The following is a 16,360-nucleotide window of genomic DNA, read 5'->3' as shown; positions in this document are numbered from 1 at the left end:
AAATGTCGATGCAACAGAAAGCTGTCTGAAAGGGAAGTCCAGGTACTAACCCGTATTGTACCCCAAAAACATAAAAACACAGCTGCCCAACTTACTGCAGAACTACATGCGCACCTTGACTCTTCTGTCTCCAACAAAACTGTTTTTCGAGAGCTCCACAGAGACTATATTTATGGTCCGGCTGCTATAGTCAAACCTTTGGTCATTCTTGCTAATGCCAAATGTCATTGATGCCAACAGTGCAGTTATTGGGCTGTGGACAATGTGAAACATGTATTGTTCTCTGACGAGTCCACCTTAACTGCCTTTAGGTGTTACTGTGTGGAGAAGCCCAAAAGAGCTTTTAAGCTATACTGTGTAATTTTTTTTCCCCATCTAGCGGTGAAAAGGTATATGACCATCCAGTGAATATTAGTTTCTGTTCCCCTCAATTCTGATTTCGTTTTAACTCCTACGGTGGCTGATTTAGTCCAAGATTAACATTGGCAATCCCCCTCTTCACATTCGACACGGTGTCATCGAGTGTTAAAACGCGAAAGGCGAAGCTTGAATTTAACGATATGTCCCTCTTTGGCTAATGTACTTCCAGAATGGAGGGGCAACATGGCAAGCGGCATTCGAACCCCTCACCCGTATGTATTTTTAATGGCATATTTTAAACTTATGAGAATACTTTACTACTTGAAAGAAGTAAATATACATTAATGAGCACATATATTTTTGAAAGAACTAAGTGTTTTAGCTAAGAATAAACTAAAAAAGTTACACGGTGTAGCTTGAAAGGGTTAGTTCACCCAAAAAGTTTCATCAAAGTTCATTCATTTTTGGAACACAAATTAAGATATTTTTGATGCAATCGAAGAGCTCTCTGACCCCTGCATAGACAGCAATTTAATAAACACTTTCAATGTCCAAGATAGCTAGGAAAAACATAACATTTCTTCTAGCATGTGTCAGACTCTTACACAGTTGACACATTGTAAACAGTGCGGCAGTTCAAGAATCCCAGCTTACCACTGGCTGACACTTTTCACGTCAGTACCATGTCAACCTGGCGTAGAACTAGGAACCACTTCACTGTTAACACTACGTCAACAGCGTAAGGCCGGAGAGACACTGCAAGCGTGCCGTGAGCTTCTCGGCTGCGTGGCGTGTCCGTTTTTATTTCGGCTCCCATGTTAACCGGTTAGAGCTTGCATACTGCTAGCGTGACACGCACAGCTCACGCGCGGTCCGTGCCGCGCGGAAAACACGTACATGCTTCAAATATAAGAGACGCCTATTTTTCACGCCCGTGTCGCGTGTTGGAAGCGTTTCCAGGCAAAATAGAATAGGAAAAGATGTTTATGCCATTTTGACACGAATATATATTAATAAATGACATTTTCATGTTTGAAAGTCTGTAGGTTAACATAAATGCAGATATCAGCCTAATTGTAATAATAAAAAAAACAACATAATTATCGATTTTGAAATATTAAACCTGTCAATACAGAACAAAATATTCTGTAGCCTATTTTGCCGTCAATACCATAGATCTGTATGGTCAATAGACTACTGCCGACGTTGTCTTTGCTGTATCAATAGGCAATATATTTATATTTAACATGAAGTATAGGTCTTCCCTGTACATTAATAGCAGCAGCAGCGCCGCGTCGCACATGCTTCTAGTGTGCAAAGGCAGAGAAAACGACACGCAGCCGCCCCGCGGCTGACACGCAACAGAAACGCCCACGCTCACACCACGCTTGCAGTGTGTCTCCGGCCTAAGAGTCTGACACAGGCTAGAAGAAATTCTTGAATAGTGTTTTTTTTGTGTGTGCATAATTATTCTCATCACTTTTTCAAATTAAGGTTGAAGTGACATGGGTGAATTTAATGTCATTTTTTCTACCTTTCTGGGCCTTGAAAGTGTTAAAATAGCTTATTAAATAGCTGTCTATGGAGGGTTTCAGAGAGCTTTCGGATTTCATTAAAAATATCTTAATTTGTTATCCAAAGATGAACGAAGGTCTTACGGGTTCAGAACGACATGAGGGTAAATAATTAAATGACAGAATTTTCTTTTTTTGAGGAATCCTTTAACACCCGGACTGCTGCCCAGAGTCAAGAACAAATGTTTTCCTCCACCAGCATCAGTGACCGTTCTGAAAGAGGAATGGCTCAAAATGCCGGTGGCCCCTGTGAAGTGCTTGTATAAGTCATTCCCAAGACGAATTGATGCTGTATTGGCCGCAAAAGGAGGACCTACACACGCATACTAATAAATTATTGTGGTCTAAAACCAGGTGTTTCAGTCTCATTGCCCAACCTCTTTTCCAACATTTATGTTTGTTTTATTGGAATAGTTCATCAAAAAATAAAATAGTCATGTTTTTTTTGTACTCCTTCTCATATCATAAAAAAAACCTTGCATGACCTTTCATGAAATATAAAAGTGACATTCTGAAGAATGTAACCTGCAACCCTTTTCAATATTATAAAATGGAATGAGCACTGGGGGCATTAAAGGGAGTCAACTGATTTTTTTTTTTTAAATGTGTTCATAAATTCCTTAGCCTCATGTTTTTTTCCAAACCTGTATAGCTTACTTTCTAACGCAGAACATGAAGGAAGTGCAAGAGGCATCGGATTTCAGAATATCCAATGCCGCTTCAGAAGAATGCTCAATTCCCATTGACTTCCACTGTATTTTTTGTCCACACAATGGAAGTCAATTGAAATGGAAACAGTTTGGTTACCAACATTCTTCAAAATATCTTATTTTAGGTTCTGCAAAAGAAAGTCATATAGGTTGGTAAACATGAGGGTGAGTAACTGATGACAGACATTTCATTTTTGGATGGACTATCCCTTGAAAGTGACAGAAAAAAGGCCATACAACTTCTGTTTTGATCTGTTCATTAAGCAAAGCAAAGTCATAAGTGAATGAAACAGCGTAAACAATTACAATTTTAATTTGGTGGTGAACATTCCTAAGAATATTTTGTGGGAAAAGAGCATTGTGGGTTTTCTATCCTGGAGGGGTTAATGTACTCACCCAGGGTAACCACCATAACAGGGATGTTGAGCCGCTGACGTGTGGCCTGGGACAGCCGAAGGAAACCATATTCCAGAGAATACTCGACAATGTACTCTTCTTGGGGCCACACTGCACAAAAACAAACACTGATAAATGCTGACAACGTTACACTGAATTCAGAAATTCTATATTGTCATCAATCCTTTGTGGTTATAGAAAATTATTTAATAGGTCATAAGACGTTTGTTAAATGTTTTAACAAACATTTAAAAGATCTTTTTTAAAACATCTTTTGTTTAAATGTCCTTTCATTTTATCTTCATTTGGGGGTTTTGAGCTTTAGTTTGATGGTCTAACAACCTTGCAAATAGGGCCGGGCGATAAAATGAACATAATTAAATTGATATAATTATAAACAAAAGTTCAGCTCAGCTCAAATGGCAGTGAAGCGTGAGCTTTCTAAAGCAAATGCGTTTACTCGCTGATCGATCTTGGTCATGCAACTACTAAACAGCACTGGGATCCAGTGAGAAGCACATGAATATTAGCGCAGAACAAAAAACGTCTTGGTTAAACAGGTTAAACAGTTTAAAGCTAGATGAAATGGGGTTGACATTCTCAACAGCACTGACAAACACAAGAAACACTGTGTCATGAAGGATACAGTTCAAGACGTTTCAATCTAAAAAGCAGTCATTTACCATGGATTTACTGTAGTAACACTAAGGCCCAACCCCAATTCTATTTTATACCCCTTCGCCTACCCATACCCCTTGCACCTTAAAATAATGGCAAGGCATAATTGTGAAAAAATATTTGCCTAAGAAATGGGACACCACTACTATACTATTATCTATACCAGTTTCTTTTATTAGTGTCTTGTAACATTTAACCTGTATGAACAGCAATGAAGTGCATAGGCAACATCTAAGAGAAATCATGTGCAAGCACGTTTAACAAATAACTCACTCCAAAACATAGTTTTGCACTGTATTTAGACTTAATAAAACGGCACGTGTTCAGAGTTTCCTAAGATAACAGAATGAAACAGAACATACAAGACTGGTGAAGCCGCTTTTCCATCGGGCCAACCTGTACATTTTTTAAACCGTTCCATTCTGTGCTAATCCGAGCCGGCTGGTACAGATATGGTTTCTTTCTCTACTGTGGTGCTGCAATAACTAGGGCTGGGAATCGATTCCAAAAAGAATCGAGAGGAATCAATTCCAAAAATAATCGATTCCTAGATTTAAAAAAGAATCGATTCCTTGATTCCAACGTTTGGAATCGATTTCATCGAGGGGAATTGACTCCTCAGAGTCCTTTTCTAGTTCTACAGAGTTTAGCATTCGTCTGTCTCTCGCTCACCAATAATGAATAGAAGTCCATTTAATTTCTGTAAATGGTTCTCTCGGAAAGTTAGTCTTGGCTATGTGGGCCATTTCAGGAGCATCCATAATTTAAAATCAATCAGTTTTATTAAAATGCATCTTCATTTTACAAATAAAGTTTCAGAGAATGATACTTTCTACATCCGTGTATCCTGCGGTCACTCCGGCCGGTACTAGGTTCCTCCATCCATTTCCATCCATTTAAAAAAAAAAAAAGAATCCAAAAAAGAACCGAAAACGACAGTGCGGAATCGATTTTTGGAATTGACTCCATCCATTCCGGAACCAGAAACATTTCGGAATTGAACAGCCCTAGCGATACTGGTCATATGTTGTATAACGAAGTCAAGTCAGTCGTTGCCTAGGTAACGCAAGAGTTTACAGATGATACGTGATGTGAATATCGACTGAGTTATGAAGGTATATGTAAGGGATAATATGTCTAATAATTATTTTATTATTATGTACAAAATATTGTCTTGAGATTAAATATTTTATTAGCTCTTACGCAAAGCTTCCGTGAAGAAAAACAGTTCCAATCTGCTTTAAGCCTTTATCTATTGCTGAAGATTTGCCATATGCCCTTGCTAAATGTTGAAAATTAATGCTGAAAGGGTTAGTTCACCCAAAAATGAAACCAAGCCTATGATTTACTCACCCTCAAGTTATCATAGGTGTATATTAGGGCTGTAACGATACACCAAACCCACGATTCGGTTCGTATCACGATTTTTGACCCACGGTACGATACAAACCTCGATATGGGGGGGACAAAACAGTTCAAAAGATATTTTGAGGGGAAAAAAAATAAATGAATTAAATAACATTTGAAAAACCTGAATAAACTGAACACCAAATAACAATATTAACTCTGCAAATTAATAACAAAATACCTAAGTAAATTAAACTATATAGCCAAAGCTATAACACTTCTGTTTTCTTTGTAATAAAATACTGTTAAAAAACGAACAGAACTTAAGTCCATAGTGGAGATGATTCGAGCATTTTGAAAATTTTCTTCAATCAATCTTACATTTACAAAGAAAACTGGTTAATGTTTTTTCACACTGAGGTAACTGAGGCTTACTGTCTGTGGCTCTGAGGCGTGTTTGGAGGACGGGGTTTGCTATTTGCCAATCGGCTGTGATATAGGCTAGTGTGCGATTATGGTCATATAGCTGTCTGTGGCACGGGACGTCCATCCATTGGTGGTGATTGCGATGGATTCAGCAGTACTCAACCCTTCCTCCACCTTAGCCTTTGTTTTCTCCAGAAGTTTTGGTAGCACATTTGAAGAGAAATGCGCCCGGCTCTGTAATGCATAACGGGGCTCGAGCACACTAAGTAAATACTTGAATCCCTCGTTTTCAACAACCGAAAAAGGGCGCATCTCCAGTGACATAATACCAAATGCATCTGTAATTTTTTGTGCTCGATCTGAATTGGCTGGAAACTTTGCTTGGAATAAACTAGGCAGTGTAGGCTGCAGCTGTCGGGTTGTGGGGCCACACTGCAAGCGTGCCGTGAGCGTCTCGGTTGCGTGGCGTGTCCGTTTTTATTTCGGCTCCCATGTTGACCGGTTAGAGCTTGCATGCTTGCTCACGCGTGCATGCTTCAAATAGAAGAAATGCCTATTTTTCACGCGACATGCGAGCATGTTGGAAGCGTTTCCAGACAAAATAGAATAGGAAACGATGTTTATATGTCATTTTGACATGGATACATATTAATAAATGACATTTTCATGTTTGAAAGTCTGTAGGTTAACATAAATGCAGATATAGGCCTAATTTTAATAATAAGAAACAATATAATTATCGATTTTTAAATATTAAACCTGTCAATACAGAACGAAATATTCTGTAGCCTATTTTGCCGTCAATACCATATATCTGTATGGTCAATAGGCTACTGCCGACGTTTTCTTTGCGGTACCAATAGGCAATATATATTTAACATGAAGTATAGGGCCTCCTGTACATCAATACCAACAGAAGCGCCGCGTCAGACACGCTTCTGGTGTGCAAAGAAAGAGAAAACGCCACGCAGCCGCCCCGCGGATGACACGCAACAGAAACGCCACGCTCACCACGTTGCCAGCCGGTTGGGGAAGCTTCTTGAAACACTTACGGCAAATTGTGTGGGTCTTGTCAACTACACGATTGCCATCCTTGTTCTCCACCGGGTAGCTGAAATGTTGCCATACTGCTGACTTAAAAGTTGGACCTGGACAGGAAGGATAATTCTGGGAGTTGGAAGGGGTGTGTCGCGATTCTGCCTTCTCGCATCGCGATACAGGTTCGTGGACCTGCGTATTGCGATTTCGATTTCATATCGCATATCGTTACAGCCCTAGTGTATATGACATTCTTCTTTCAGACAAATACAATCAGAGTTATATTTAAAAAGTCCAGGCTAACGTTAATCCAAGCAGTAGTTGTGGTTGTTTTTGAAGTCCATAAAAAATGCAGCTGTCCGTCAAATAACGTGCTCCACACGGCTCCGATGGGTTAATAGAGCCTTCTGATTCGAATCGATGCGTTTGTGTAAGAAAAATATCTAAATTAAAAACGTTACAAAGGAAACCCGCCTTGAAGTCTTCCATTGTAACCCACGGCGGTTTAAGCCACAAGATGGCGCCAGCGTTAAGCATAGAAGTAGTACCGGTCAAGATAACTCGCAGTACCCGTATGAGCGGTTGTTATCTGGAAATAACATACCGCTGGAATGCGCGATTGACCAATCAGAATCAAGTATTTCACAGAGCCGTGTAATAAGACCAGATATATATATACATTTTTAACTATTATTAATTTGTGTTCAAATCACTCAAATAGCTACGGAGAAACCTGCAGCCAGACGACACACAGGGAATCCCGAGTGGTAACATCACTACACACATTATAGCAGCACGGTAGTCTGTGAATGGAGGGGAACTCCTCATACCCCTCGTTCGAAGCGCGGTCCTGAAAAAACTTCATTTAAAGGGCTACCTGGCCCTTCCTCTTACCTCCCAGTCATAAGAGAATTGAGACACTCCTACCCCACGTGACAGTGCAAAACGAGGGGGTGGGGGAAAGGGAAGGGCTAAGCGGTAGAAATGGGATTGGGCCTAACTGCACTACAGTATTGTTTCAGACTTATGGAGTATTTTACAATATTATTAGAAATGTATTAAAGGTGCACTATGTAGTATTTTTGCAGTAAAAAATCCAAAAACCACTAGGCCAGTGTTATATATTTTGTTCAGTTGAGTACCTACAATATCCCAGATGTTTCCAGCTATTTGTAAATTGTGAGAAAATTGCTATTTTAACTAAGGACAGGGACATTTCAGCATTGCATTTGAGGGAGTCGCCTGTCAATTGCGTCATATCTGCGCTACCCTGGGTTTCAGCTTTTATTTGGCAGGAGCGCTTTACTCTTAGCAGTGTGAACAAGTGAACGCACCGAGTAACGTCATAACATCGTTTTAAACACACTTAAATGTATCTAATATGATAAACAGAGCAGCATTACCTCAAAATCATAACCGGAAGAGCGGATCTGTGCAGGCGCCCGGCGACTGTGTCCCATCCTGTCATAATAAAAGTCCTGGTATTCGCGAGGCGGGTATTTGTTTAACAATCGCTCCAGCAGCTGTGATCAGGTCCATAACACTCGGTCCTGCTCTGCTTTAGACTACAGTAACGTTAATAACCGCATGCATGAACGTGATTTCTGCCCGAGTCCTATTTTCCACCGGCTGTGATGAGAAGACCACATCTCTCAAGATGCTGCGCTCCCACTTTGCGTCATTAAACTACGCATTTGTTTTGAATAGGCGCCCTCCAGTGGACGGAAAGTTCCATAGTGCACCTTTAAATGCATTAAATGAGTAACAGAATATAATAACTTGTTTTTGTTTTTTTTGGCTATAGCATTTGTATTTATATTAAATGTATTTAGGCTAGGGTTTCCCAACCAGGGTGCCATCTGACAGTAGCAGGCGTGCCGTGTAAATTTTTTTTTTTTTAAATGAGAAAAGGTGAATAAAAGATTTATTATACATGATGAATATCTAATGTCTGAAATAGCAGATCTAATGTCTGACGTCAACATCTGTATTAGGGGTGGAACGGTTCTCTGTTAAAAAATTAAAAAATTAAAAAATAAAAAATTCCAATCATATGGTTCTCCACCCACAGATTGGCACGCACTTGCACCGTGGTTCATCTCACATCTGATGACATCTATAATATGGGTTGTAAATTTAAAAAAATGCTTTATGTATGCATGTTTCTGTTATTGGATACACGTGCTGGCTCCTCAGTGATACATTACAACAGCGATAATAAAAGAAAAACGTGGGCAAAACGGTCTCTCGTTGTAAACTTTGTTCAATGCATGCAAGTAGGGCTGCAGCTATCGATTCTTTTTTTAATCGATTAATCTAGCACTTAATGATCGATTGATTAATCGATTAATCGGATAGTAATTTTTTTTCCTTTATTAAAGAGCAATGCTAAATATATAAGAGAAAATAAGACGGGTATCTTAAAATAACATCTAATTTGTTCTTTTTGGATAAATTAGGTCCCCTTTCGAGAGAGGTTCCTCGTATTGCGTATTAGAATCTCTTGAAGCATCGAAAATAAATTTTGGTCCAAAAATAACAAAAACTACGACTTTATTCAGCATTGTCTTCTCTTCCTTGTTTGTGTTCAATCCTCAAATAAAGATTCAAATGGTTGTAAATCTGCGTATCGATTCATGATTCGGATCGCATGACAATCATGAAATCATGTGACATTGGCTGAGAAATATTGAAAATATGCAGTGACTGTGTTCTGCCACAACAAGGAACAGCGCAATATCTTGCTATATTATTTGGCATATTAATTGCTCTTGGCTAGCGCGAGCCAAACAGCTCCATGAGTCGGTGGGTGGGGCTACTGAACTAGATGTGCGTGTTTTTGTCACGTGATGACGTAAAGATGTGCACAAGATCGTTTTTTGGGCCTGGTGTCTATAAAAGCTTTTCTTTGACTGACAATGAAGTTTTCAGCTCTGAAACTTACAGGATATTCTTATATTACATGACCTTTTATATATCAAAAGCTCAAGGAAAAGTTGATTTCTTAATTCATCACCCCTTTAAAAGTTAACGGTACATCCACTTTTATTTATGAAATGTAGTGCAGTAAATATTATGACATTATGTACAATGCTTTGGAATGTAGTGAAGTAGAAGTTTTCCAAAGAAAAACACTAATAAAAATGTTTTTAAATAATAAATTACTTAAGTAGAAAGTAAAAATACTCCACTACTGTCCACCTTTAGTCACTAGATCATTGAAATTGCGATATGTCACTTTTATCATGTAAAAATGTATACCGGTATTATCTTGGATGGTATGATATGGCACACCCCTAATGTTCATTACTAAAAATAGTAACACCTGTAAAAATTGTAACAACCTAATTTTTATAGGGTAACATTGAAATATTTTGACTGTTTGAGTCTACTAGGTCTGGGTTCTAGGACTTTCACTCAGGAGGAAAAAATCTACCTTAACTTGAAATAAATTTTTATCATATTACTTGATTGTTCACATTTATCGTGATAATTATTGACATTGACTGATATTTTTTAGCAATATCGCCCAGCCCTACTTGCAAATTACACCTTGCTCGTCTTACACATTTAAAATAACTAATTTAAATCCAGATATTCAAATGGAAACAGTGTGAATCTGGATCTGAACTGTAACAAATTACATTATTAGGGACACATATTATATCTTACTACAGTCCATGGTGTGTGGCGCAGCACATGTGGCCTTAGAAAAGGGTAAGGTAATAAAGGAATGTGGGAACAGAAAGAAAGTCTGACCAGGGAGAGCGAGGAGGGCTGCACTGGATGAAGGGTAGAGAGGGAATGAAATCACACAGGAGGAAGAGAAGGACCAGATGGCTACGAGGTGGGGCGTATCTGATATGTTTACCTGCTCGAGTTAGCATCTCAATCTCGGAGACAGTCTCCCTCAGCGGCTGCATACCTTTAGAGGGGGCCTGGCTGAAGGACAGATCCTGGGATTCATTCAGGCTGGAGCCAGGAACACCGCCGCTCATCGTCGGATTCAACCGCGGCTCGATGTCCAGCTCAAACTGTGTGTGTGTGTGTGTAGTGAGTGAGTGAAGTGAGTGGTGTGAGAGAGAGAGAGAGAGAGAGAGAGAGAGAGAGAGAGAGAGAGAGAGAGAGAGAGAGAGAGAGAGAAAACTGTCAGAAAGCTGGCAAAGGAATGATTCACAAAAAAAATACCATTCTATCACTACTGATGGAATTTTATTTCATTATTGAACAATGAATACACTCACCTAAAGGATTAAATTTCTGTTTAATTTGTCATTAATGCAATTATCTAATGAACCAATCACATGGCAGTTGCTTCAATGCATTTAGGGGTGTGGTCCTGGTCGAGACAAGAACTCCCACGAAATAACACGCGGCATGCGTGGCATGGTTGTTGGTGCAAGACGGGCCAATCTGAGTATTTCACAATCTGCTCAGTTACTGGGATTTGCACGCAAAACCATTTCTAAGGTTTACAAAGAATGGTATGAAAAGGGAAAAACATTCAGTATGCGGCAGTCCTGTGGGCGAAAATGCCTTTTTGATGCTAGAGCTTAGAGGAGAATTGATTCAAGCTGACTGATTCAGAATTGGTCATCGTTTAAATACCAGAGCCTACCTGAGCATTATTTCTGACCATGTCCATCCCTTTACGACCACTATATACCCAATCCTCTGATGGCCACTTCCAGCAGGATAATGCACCATGAATTCAAGAAATTGGTTTCTTGAACATGACAAGAACTGAACTGACATCACTGAACTAAATTTCTTTATTATTGTTAGCACTACCTCGAACTAAAGCAGCTTCTCTTCTGAGCTGTCATTTTCTTAAATGAGCCGCGGCAATGTTACAAATGAGCTTCTAACGCTAGACAAATGCCTTTATTTTCAACTCGGTATCGGCAGATACTCAAAATCAAATGACTCGGACTCGAGAGCAAAAATACCTGATCAGGACATCCCTAGTTTCTAATAATCCTTTAAGTGTATACTGCATGCTATATTCTATTATTTTCACATTAATTAATTATATTTCATTGTATAGAAAAGAGCAGCAAGAAGGGCTCTTCATCTCTGCTTTACAGAAAACAATTTAGTTTGGAACAATTAGTGCGCTTGGCTCTCAATCCTTGTATTCATAATACTACTGTATGGTAAGCTCACCCGTACTGTGCTGTTGTCAAACATCTCCATGGTCAACTCTTCCTCTTCTTCAGGGTCTGCTGGCACCATTGGCTGTCTGGTTTCACTTCCGTCCTCCTCCGATTCCTTCACGAGGCCCTGGATTCCCTCCGCTTCGTAGAACTGAAGAAAGATGGGTGCACGGCTGGAGTTGCGCTGGATCTCCACGCGCAGGATGCCATCGCGGGGCCATTTCTCCCGCACATGCTCCAGGCAGTTGATTGGAGAGCGCGAGAAGGCAATGTGGATATAGGCCAGGATGAAGAGCATAAACAAAGCCTGCCAATCAAATTACATAAAATTAAAATCAATAAAAACACAAATGTGCGCACTAACCAGTTTGGGCAACAAAGCATTAAACATAACTTCCATAACATGGATAAAAAAATAAAAAATAAACCACTTCTTTTAAATTCACATGTCAAAGTTCTGATGTTTTATTTGAACTCCTGAGAAAATCGATGTTAATATTTGGTACAGTAGCCTTTGTTTGCAATTACAGAGGTCAAACGTTTCCTGTAGTTTTTCGCCAGGTTTGCACACACTGCAGGAGGGACTTTGGCCCACTCCTCCACACAGATCTTCTCTAGATCAGTCAGGTTTCTGGCCTGTCACTGAGGCCCTGTCCACAGGAAGCCAGCGCTTTCCCAATCCGATCTTTTTTTTTCCTCGTTTCAAGAAATATCTGCATCCACACGAGATTACAAAAACGGACTAAAAACGATGTAGTTTGCATGCCAGGCCAGTGTGTGGCGCTGTAATTCTGCCAGAGAAATACACTAAAAACGGAGAAGAAGAGTTGTGGCTAGGCAGGGGTATAGCAGTGGTCGGAGGTGAGGCAAAATCTCACAATAAAATAACAATAAATACATTTCCTACTTAACAGATGTGTTTTATTAATGCCTACACCTACCCCAACCCAAAACATACCCTTACAGGTATGCAGATAAGTTAATCAAATCACGCGATATTGATGTCCGCATGCCCAGAGCCCGTAGTTGTATCCCTTACCTCTTTCACCGTGCTGGACGTAGTGTGATGACATCACCGTTTCAGAAAATATACGGATTCGCTGTACACACGAAGACGGAAGATGATCGTTTTGCATGCTTCTAAAATGCCGAATCCGTGTGGACGAAACGCTGATACGGTAAAAAATGTATACGTAAACAGCTAAACGCGTCTCCGTGTGGACGGGGCCTGAGAAACACAGAGTTTGAGCTCCCTCCAAAGATTCTCTATTGGGTTTAGGCCTGGAGAATGGCCACACCAGAACCTTGATATGCTTCTGATAGACCCCTTCCTTGGTTATCCTGGTTCTGTGCTTCGGGTCATTGTCATGTTGGAAGACCCAGCCTCGACCCATCTTCAATGCTCTAACTGAGGGAAGGAGGTTGTTCCCCAAAATCTCGCAATACATGGCCCCGGTCATCCTCTCCCTAATACAGTCCAGTCGCCCTGTCCCATGCGCAGAAAAAAAAAACCTAAAGCATGATGCTACTATCCCAATGCTTCACAGTAGGGATGGTGTTCTTGGGATAGTACTCATCATTCTTCTTCCTCCAAACACGTTTAATGGAATTATGACCAAAAAGTTATTATTTTGGTCTCATCTGACCACATGACTTTCTCCCATGACTCCTCTGGATCATCCAAATGGTCATTGGCAAACTTCAGACGGACCTGGGACATGTGCTTTTCATTTAAGTTCTTTTTAATAAAATAGATGCAGCCTTGGTGAGCATAAGAGACTTAAGTCTAAAAACTTTACTGATCAAAAATTTCTGAACCGCAGTGTACATTTATTGTTTTAATAACAATTTAATATGCTACTGTAATATTTACATATTTGTCAAACACTGAGATAAATAATTAATAAATGCAACATTTTTGTTGGATAATGTCACACTTGATACCTCACAACTTTCCCTATTTGTAAGCCAAAAAAAAAACCTCCCACAACTTATGTACAGTAATTGTTTCACAGCTTTATAATTTAACAAGATTATGACCTGCATCTATATTTTTGTAGTTGTCACTAACTTAAACAGGTAACTTGAACCAGATCTACATGTCAACAACATTTCAATACCCTCATCATTCCTGTGTGCACCTGTTACATTATTTGATTATGCTTGAGTAATGACAGGCGACTGCAGTTTCATATGGTAGATTATCAGGTAGACGCTTGAATTTTAAATACGCTGCTCTACCGTTTAAAGCTTATTAATCATCCAATATCTGTCTGTTTTAAGATTAACGGCATTTGCTGACATCATGCAAACATGACGTTTGGCCAACTAACCTCGTTGTGGCACCTTGTGTCAGTTCCAAAGTCTGATGACAGTCTTGTCAATGGATATTAAACATTTTGTCAAGCTAAAACAATCCTTACATTTTATTTAGGCCTATATTTTATATGCATTTACACTATTTGAAAAGTTTGGGGTCCGTCCTTTTTTTAAAGAAATTATTAATCAAGGATTCATTAAATTTATGGTATAATTGTGTTAAGCATTTCCTTTTAACTTTTAATTTTTTAATTTAATTATAAATATTAATCAGCACAATGGCTTCAACATTGATAAGAAGAAATGTTTCTTAAGCACCCTATCGGCTTTTTAGAATGATTTCTGAAGGATCACAAAGACTTAAGTAATGGATGCTGAAAATTCAGCTTTGCCATCGCAGGAATTACATTACATTTTAAAATATATTCAGTTATTTTAAATTTCAGTAATATATCTCACAATATACTTGTTTTGTAAAAGTATTTATCAATATTGCTGCTTTACTGCATGTTTGAATAAATAAATGCTGCCTGGACGAGCATACGAGATGTATTAAATAAACAAATTAACAGAATTTTACAGATCCTAAACTTTTGAACATTAGTGTACATTTATTTTGCTATGCATAAAATATACATATAGAACAGCATTAAAGGGAAAGTGTACCCCAAAAAATGTGTGTTTATAATAATAATAATAATAATAATAATAATAATAATAATAATAACAACATTTGATGAAAAATGACTAAGTTTGGCACAATGTTAAGATTAAAGAAAATAGTCCAATGCCTTGGTGCAACAAGCACACTTGGGCCCTTTAGAACAGCAGCCAGAAAAATGGAGCGCAGATGAAAGAAAACAATACTGGAGGTTTTTCGCAATTTGTGGAAAGAGAAAATGATTGCATACAGAAAGGTCATAATGTCCACTTTTGATTCATTACAAAAACATGCATTTGGAAAGTTAAGTGTCCATTTTGATTTAATGCCAACTTCACAGTACATTGCATATAGGAATGATATATGTAGTTGCCAGGTAAGACCTAAAGGCATGGGTTAGTTGCCAAATATGATGCTGATGACCAGCATCCACCCTGTTTAGTGAGCTTAGAACTGCATCCTAACAGGTGAGAAGTTCTGAGAACAGATAAGAATTCAGAAAAACATCAACTTAGGAACATCACCTTCTGGAAATTATCCAATACACATTAAAAATATCAAATCTCACCTTTAACAAGACCAAGAACTCGAATATTCGTCTGAAGGATGGTGGGAAGAGTCTGGCATATGTAACTGCCATCTTAAAGAATAAGGCGTGGAAAAGTCTGTCTCTCACGTTGATCAATGGGTTCTGATTCATCGCGGGGTTTCGGATCCGGTTCGGCCCACCGTTATTGTTGTTGTTCAGTGGAACGTTGTTGTTGTTCAGATTGCCCTGGTTGTCGGACATGGTGTTCGTTGTTCAGGAACTTGATAAGGAGAAAGACCAACTGAGGTCAGGCAGACAGCAATATGCGCAGATCCAGTTGAGCAGGCCAGCCATACAACATCAGCACACACTGATGATGGTCTTGGATCACCAAAACTGGACTGACACTCAGATATCACCACAAAACTCCCCAAAAGATTCAGATTTTGTAAATGATCTTGGTGGCCGAAGCTGCTTCCACTCCTACCATGTCACCATAACTTAGCGATCTAACAAACCACTAAAGCTTCAGAGCCTTTTACACACATGCGGATCATGTAGCTTATATACCATGAAGTCAGAAGAACATGTCAGGCTGTTCAATTGTGTTTCAGGATCAATTTGTCCTGAAATTGTGTCAGGCCTCCTGCATCCACTGCCACCCCAACCAAAATAGCTAAACTTGCTCACTCACACCAGCTAAATTAATCATATTTACTCGGGTTCGGGCGTGAAGTTTGTACCAGATTGTGTAGCTGAGTGTAGAAGCAAAGAAAAGTGGAATATCACACAGCACGTCTGCTAATAGAGGTAAGCTAACAAATTAGCCGAGCTTCCTCTGAAGAGCCCGTATGTTCGGTTTACTTTTTAACAAACACCTTCTCATATAACGCTGACACTCTTCGGTTAAATAAGGCCTCAGATACTTGATGATATCCCGCCAGAACTATCCGATGGTAGCAACGGCAACCTGTCTTACAGACCATCTGTTTACACAACCATTTTCTGGAGCGGAGCGGACTTGGGAGTAGCAGCCAAGAAGCTTTAAAATGAGGGAACTTCAGGGATCGTTGACACTCTGATCTTGCTTCCGCGTTTAGTCACGCGACATCGAGTCATGTGATTTTGACGAAGCATAATCATTTAATATCTTCTTCTTCTTCTTC

General features: G+C 39.3%; 1 protein-coding gene across 2 annotated transcripts in view; it reads right to left on the bottom strand.

Annotated features, from left to right (window-relative positions):
- tmem259 (transmembrane protein 259) overlaps window positions 1–16,269 on the bottom strand; it is a 34,995-nt gene extending 18,726 nt beyond the window's left edge. The window contains exons 1-4 of one of the 2 annotated variants that reach the window (XM_067430925.1): window positions 15,234–16,269; window positions 11,696–11,992; window positions 10,401–10,563; window positions 3,041–3,151 (exon numbers count right to left, since the gene is read on the bottom strand). In XM_067430925.1, coding sequence (XP_067287026.1) covers window positions 3,041–3,151; window positions 10,401–10,563; window positions 11,696–11,992; window positions 15,234–15,455 — 793 coding nt within the window. In that variant the 5' untranslated portion in view covers window positions 15,456–16,269. The remainder of the gene's footprint in view (window positions 1–3,040; window positions 3,152–10,400; window positions 10,564–11,695; window positions 11,993–15,233) is intronic. The other variant, XM_067430926.1, reaches the window with a different exon arrangement.
- Between the last annotated feature and the right edge of the window lie 91 nt (window positions 16,270–16,360).

Source organism: Pseudorasbora parva, chromosome 22 (assembly GCF_024679245.1).
Source record: "Pseudorasbora parva isolate DD20220531a chromosome 22, ASM2467924v1, whole genome shotgun sequence".
Classification (NCBI taxonomy): Eukaryota; Metazoa; Chordata; class Actinopteri; order Cypriniformes; family Gobionidae; genus Pseudorasbora; species Pseudorasbora parva.
Note: the sequence above shows the minus strand (reverse complement) of the source record. Positions and strands in the feature narration are given on the sequence as shown.